General features: G+C 47.8%; 1 protein-coding gene across 7 annotated transcripts in view; it reads right to left on the reverse strand.

Moving 5' to 3' along the window:
• The window catches only part of meis2a (Meis homeobox 2a), an 84,679-nt gene that overhangs the window by 5,169 nt on the left and 77,908 nt on the right, over window positions 1-1,602 (reverse strand). For 3 of the 7 annotated variants that reach the window (XM_035673944.1, XM_035673943.1, XM_035673945.1), the window contains exons 11-12: window positions 1,290-1,400; window positions 691-789 (exon numbers count right to left, since the gene is read on the reverse strand). In XM_035673944.1, coding sequence (XP_035529837.1) covers window positions 731-789; window positions 1,290-1,400 — 170 coding nt within the window. In that variant the 3' untranslated portion in view covers window positions 691-730. The remainder of the gene's footprint in view (window positions 1-690; window positions 790-1,289; window positions 1,401-1,602) is intronic. The other 4 variants (XM_035673946.1, XM_035673947.1, XM_035673948.1 and 1 more) reach the window with 3 other exon arrangements.

Below are 1,602 nucleotides of genomic sequence, written 5' to 3' on the forward strand. Positions count from 1 at the left end.
CCCCCCCAGCGTTCATTCCTCCCTTTACACAGCTCAAACCAAACCCCGAGTGAAGGATCGGCCATGTCACCCACGGCCCGTATATCTCGCTCAGGGACCGTAATGTACTGCGGTGTTCCCGTCTTTGCATATAAGATAATTTGGGCATCAATCCTTCCCCAGACAGATTTATGTCACTCGGAGGACAGTTTCACTTCTCCTTCTTTATCGCTTCACTGGAGCCTGCTTAATTTCTCCCCGTCAGCCCCTTCCCCTGGAGATGTTATTTTTTCCCTAAATGTCCAACATTTGCATTGGCTGTCCGGGACGGGGAGAGCGATGGTGCTGTTGTGATAAATAAATTTGAGCATGCCATGCCAGGTTGTTTCTTCCCCTCCTTCTTCTGTTGTTGTTCCTGTTGTCTGGCGCCACAAGTCGGGTCCTCTCTGTCCCAGGACAGTTCCCCCCTTTTCCCAAGTCTTCAATTCATTCTTGGCTACTGTGTTCCCTCTACCTCTTAAAGCATGTTGCTGAAACACCCATGCATGAGAGCTCATAGTTGTTGACTCTAGGGGGTAGGGGTCGGAGCTTGCTGCAAACTAATGGCCAGGGTAAGATGGGGTAGTGTTTCGTGAAGTGAAAGGGTGAAAAAAAAAAAAACCACAGCCCCAAATTGTAAAAAGAAAACAAGGAAAAGAGCCCAGTACTTACTTCCCCCTTTTTCTTTGCGTTTTGCTTTACAAGATGGAGGTTACATGTAGTGCCATTGCCCATCCATGCCCATATTCATCCCCATTCCACTCATAGGCCCTAGAAAGAGGAGATAAATGCCAGAAAAGGGTCAGCAGAAGTTTGAATCACAGAGAGGTCAAAGGAGACCGACTGATTGAGAGGATGAGGTTGGTTAGCTTTAGATGGAAAATGATGAGGGAGGGGAAGGATGTAAAGAGGTGGCATAAGTGTTTTTGCATTGCATCCCACAGATCCCTTTGTTATGATAATTTGTGAGGCATTTCCCCAGATGTGTTAGATTAGAGGCAAAAACAAGCAAGACAGGCAACAAACAGTCTGGGGAATGGTGAGGGGACTTTTAAAGAGAAGTGTTATTGTGGTTGTGTAGCACTTGTTAGTATTAGGTTCACATAGCTGACTTGGGGACCTGCTCCGTGCTGAGGTCGCTAAATCTCATGCTACAGACAAGAGGATCAGTAATGATCAGCTCTGCGATAACTGAGGGTGAAACTAGTGTCTGGTAAAGCAAGCATGATGGAGGGAAGAGGGATGAAGAAAAGAGGGGTGGACGGACTTACCAGCTGGTCGGATCCCCATGTGTTGCTGACCGTCCAGCACGAAGCTGCCCATTGGTTGGCCCTCTGGACTGTATGCTGCTCCTTGGCTCACTGAAGGATCAAGAAGAAAACCTGATTGTAGTCAAAACGTGGACATGAAAAAGGGAGGGGGGAAGAAGAAGAGAAAACACACCAGACAATCAGCAATTGTCCCAGCTTCAGCCCAAACATACTGTAAGACATTGTGCTCATGTTTGTGGACCGCATTGACTGACACGTGGCATGCAAACACGCATACAGTAGGTCCCCATGCATGCAAGCACGCACACACACA

Source organism: Morone saxatilis, unplaced genomic scaffold (assembly GCF_004916995.1).
Source record: "Morone saxatilis isolate NCDOM2014 unplaced genomic scaffold, NCSU_SB_2.0 Contig3, whole genome shotgun sequence".
Lineage (NCBI taxonomy): Eukaryota > Metazoa > Chordata > Actinopteri > Moronidae > Morone > Morone saxatilis.